At 53.9% G+C, this 3,370-nt stretch overlaps 1 protein-coding gene across 1 annotated transcript; it reads right to left on the bottom strand.

The window, feature by feature from the left end:
• Positions 1-755: 755 nt before the first annotated feature.
• Positions 756-2,801, bottom strand: CCDC177 (coiled-coil domain containing 177). Its single transcript, XM_015413280.1, has one exon. It carries the CDS (start codon positions 2,799-2,801, stop codon positions 756-758), a length of 2,046 nt encoding a protein of 681 aa, XP_015268766.1.
• Positions 2,802-3,370: the final 569 nt, after the last annotated feature.

The raw sequence follows: 3,370 nt of genomic DNA, 5'->3' as shown, positions 1-3,370 counted from the left end.
GCTTATGGATCAACATCTGTGGCCAGATTGATAAGGGTAGCACTAATAACTCCCCAATGCAACTGTCTGTAGAAAGTTAACAAGACATATTTAAACACCTTCAGAGTGTTTATACTTTTATTTGAACATGAGTTTCTGAACAGTTTTTGTGCTACGTGAACAGGACTAGTCCTTACCTGCATTTGCTGTTTAAAGTTTTTTGTTATAAGCCCCATTGTTTCCAACAGCATGGATAAAGTGCACCATACAGGCCAAACACTATAAGGAATTTTATAAAATAAACTCTTCTTAAATACGGACGTATAGGATAAGAGACCATAGTTTCCAACATGCAGTGTTGCAGCCTGATCCAAAGTGAATACCATCCACATTAAGTATGAGGTGTATAAAGACAAAGGTAGTGGCTAGGCTATTTAATAATTTTAGGGAGAGGGAACAGAACTGGTCCTTGACTTTCTGGGAACTACAGCACCCATTTGTATAACATATGCCAATTTTCTGCCTTACTTGTTGTACACTTTTGTTGTTGCTATTGTTCAGGCAAAGATACATTATTTTCTGTGTCAGGATGGTGAAAAAGATTTTTAAATATGTATAACAAAGACATGTTGAAAAAGGTCTATGAAGTAGCTGCCAGAGTTTGTGTACTTTTCAAAAATAATAAATAAGGATTTCCTTTTTTAAATAACAAAATGTTAACAATGGGCACCAGAGATATATCCCTACTTAACCTGAAATAGAAAAAAAGACCTTTTTTATTTTTTAACCAGGCCGGACTGAAATTCTGCTTCAAAGGCCATCTTGTCAAAAGTGCGCATGTTCATCTCTTCCCGTACCTTTTCCCGGACATGGAACGATGCTCGAGCAACAGACCTGGCATTTTCCAACACATTTCTTTTCTCCTTAAAGATCTGTTCACTCCGTTCTAGTTTTTTTTCAATCGACAGAAGGATCTCCTTGCGCCGGATATCTTCACACTGTTCTACCTTCTTCTTGTTGACTTTCTGTATCTTCTCCTTTTCCAACCGGCTTTGGACCAGTTTGCGGGCTTTTTGCTGGACAACCTCCTCAGCTACCTGAGCTGCATGCTGGAGCTTCCGCTCTGTAGCTTTGGCCAAGGCCTTCAAGTGCTCCTTCTGCTCCTTCCCCTGCCTCTCTGCTGCCAGCTTGGCCCTTTGACTCTGAAGCTCCTCCCGCCTTGCCTTCTCCCTTATTTCTTGGTTCCTCTTCTCAACGAGCTGCTCATAGTTCCCTTGAGCCCTACTCAAGCTCCCTTCCAAAGAAGCCCTTAGCACAGCCTTCTCTTCAGCCTCGTGCCTGGCTAGCTCCCTGAAGAGGGAATCATGCTTCCGCTTCTCAGCCTGGTTGAGCAGTTTCTTTTCCTTCTGTAGGAGCTGTTCCTTCTTGAGCTTCTTCTGGGCAGCCATGGCCTGCTTCTCCTCCAACATCTGAACCTCTTGTTCCAGGGCCTCTTTCTTGCTCTCTTCCTGAGTCTTCAGGTTGCGCTCTTGGTGATGTTTCTTTTGCTTGTCTTCTAAGGCAGACTTCTCCAACTTCTCTCTCTTCATTTTCTCATGCTTGTCCACCTGCTGCCGCCGCTTCTGTTCCTCCAGCAAGTTCTGCTTTTGCTTCAACAGGGCAACTCCTTCTTGCTCCAGGGTGAGCTTGCAGCGGCGCTTCTCCAGCCTGGACTCCCACATCTTCTTGCACTGCATCAAGGCCCTCTGCTTCTCCTTCTCCTCCTGCTCCCTCCGCTGCTCTGCCCGCCTCCTCTGGATGTCCCACTGGAGGTGGGAAAGGTACCGCTGTTCATTCAAGATGCTCTCTTCCTGGTGCCTGGCGATCATCAGGGCAGCGATCTTTCGGTCCCTCTCTGACACCTCCTTGAGGCCCTTCTTCTTCACCTCCTTGACTATCTTTTCCACTTTCTTGGTGGTCTGTGGAGAATGGCACAGATCACCCAAGCTGAAACTTCTGCCCACAAGGGGACTCATGGCAGCCACTGACCTAGTCCTGGGAACCCCCTTGGGCCCTTTGTCCTTAAAACTGTCTCCACTGTAGGAGGAAGAGGCACCGGAGTCAGAGGAGGTTTTGGCGGAGAAGCCCTCCCTCCTCTTTTGCAAGGAGTCCAGGGAGTGGCTCTTCTTGGTCTTCCTGCCAGTGGGGGGAGGAGGGCAGCCGGCCCGGGGCGTCGCAGCTGCTGGGGTGCAGCTCCCATCGGAGGCGGCGGCGGCGGCGCTTCTGACGGCCATCCTGGCAGCTGGGGAGGAAGGGAGGCTGCCGACCAGGAGAGGCGTGAAAAGCCTCCTCTTCTCCTCCCGGATAATCCTTTCCCTTTCCTCCCGGCACTGCTGCAGCTTCCTCTGCCGGTCCATCTCGTAGACTTCGTACAGGCCGGCAGCCACCCTCATCGACCTGCCCGGGGCCTCCTTCACCAGCTCGCTGAGGGACCTGGGCAGCAGCTCCACCGGCTTGACGGCGCTCCGGGCGCAGGCTTCCAGCGAGCGGGGGCTGGTGAGGACATAGCGGCTGCCCTCGGCCTCCGGGCGGTCAAAGTTGTACAGGTCCAGGTGCAGCATCGGCGACTCTTCGCGGACCTGGCCCGGCTCCCCGGTCCCGGCAGGAGGAGGAGGAGGCGGCACGGGGGCCGGAAGGGGGGTGGGCGACTGACACACGGGGGCGGCAGCTGCGGAGGAGGAGGTCGCCGTGGCCATCGCCGCCGCCGGAGGCCCGTCTGCACCTGCAGCTCCCCCCGGATCCCCGCATCGCTCCTCGCCAGGATCCGCCACTGGATCCACCATGCCTGGCTGCCCGCAGAATCTGCAATTGAAGAACATCCCCCAACAGAACGCAAAGATCAGGAGGAGAAATCGGAAAAATCACCTCGCAAGGATTTAATCTACCGCGGCGGAGGGATTAGCCAGGCTCGCCATCTCCGCGGCCGGGCGGGGGGAGACGCCCGGGAAACGGAGTCCGCCGCTGCCCTCTCCCCGGGAGCTTATTGCACGGAACCCGCCGGGAACGGCTGGGCGGGCAGGCTGCTTTCAGCCCGCCCCACCTCTCCGGGCGGCTGCCGAGTCCTACATCGCACGCCCCCTCCCCTACCCCCACAAGCTCTAGCGGCGGCTACACCAGTCGTCACCACCCCCCTTCGCCGTGACTACTTTGGTTGGTTGTGTCGATTTTTAAGCCCTCCCCCCCAAAAAAAATCTAAGCACGGAAGGGTGGGACGACGAAGATCACCCCTCCTTCTCCCCCTCACTGTTGTCTAGCAACGCTGAAGTTCTAGCGCGGGAAGGTAAGGGCGGGTAGCAGCTGCGAGTGGAGGTCTGGCGGGGAGAGCTTCGCCTGGTTTTCGGGCCGGGGGGGG

The sequence above is a fragment of the Gekko japonicus genome, unplaced genomic scaffold (genome assembly GCF_001447785.1).
Source record: "Gekko japonicus isolate JY-2015 unplaced genomic scaffold, Gekko_japonicus_V1.1 scaffold32, whole genome shotgun sequence".
Lineage (NCBI taxonomy): Eukaryota > Metazoa > Chordata > Lepidosauria > Squamata > Gekkonidae > Gekko > Gekko japonicus.
This window is presented reverse-complemented; position numbering and strand designations above follow the sequence as displayed.

Bases quoted from the DNA above. Each gene is read 5' to 3' on its own strand.
- CCDC177 (XM_015413280.1), bottom strand. From the start codon at position 2,801: ATGGTGGATCCAGTGGCGGATCCTGGCGAGGAGCGATGCGGGGATCCG.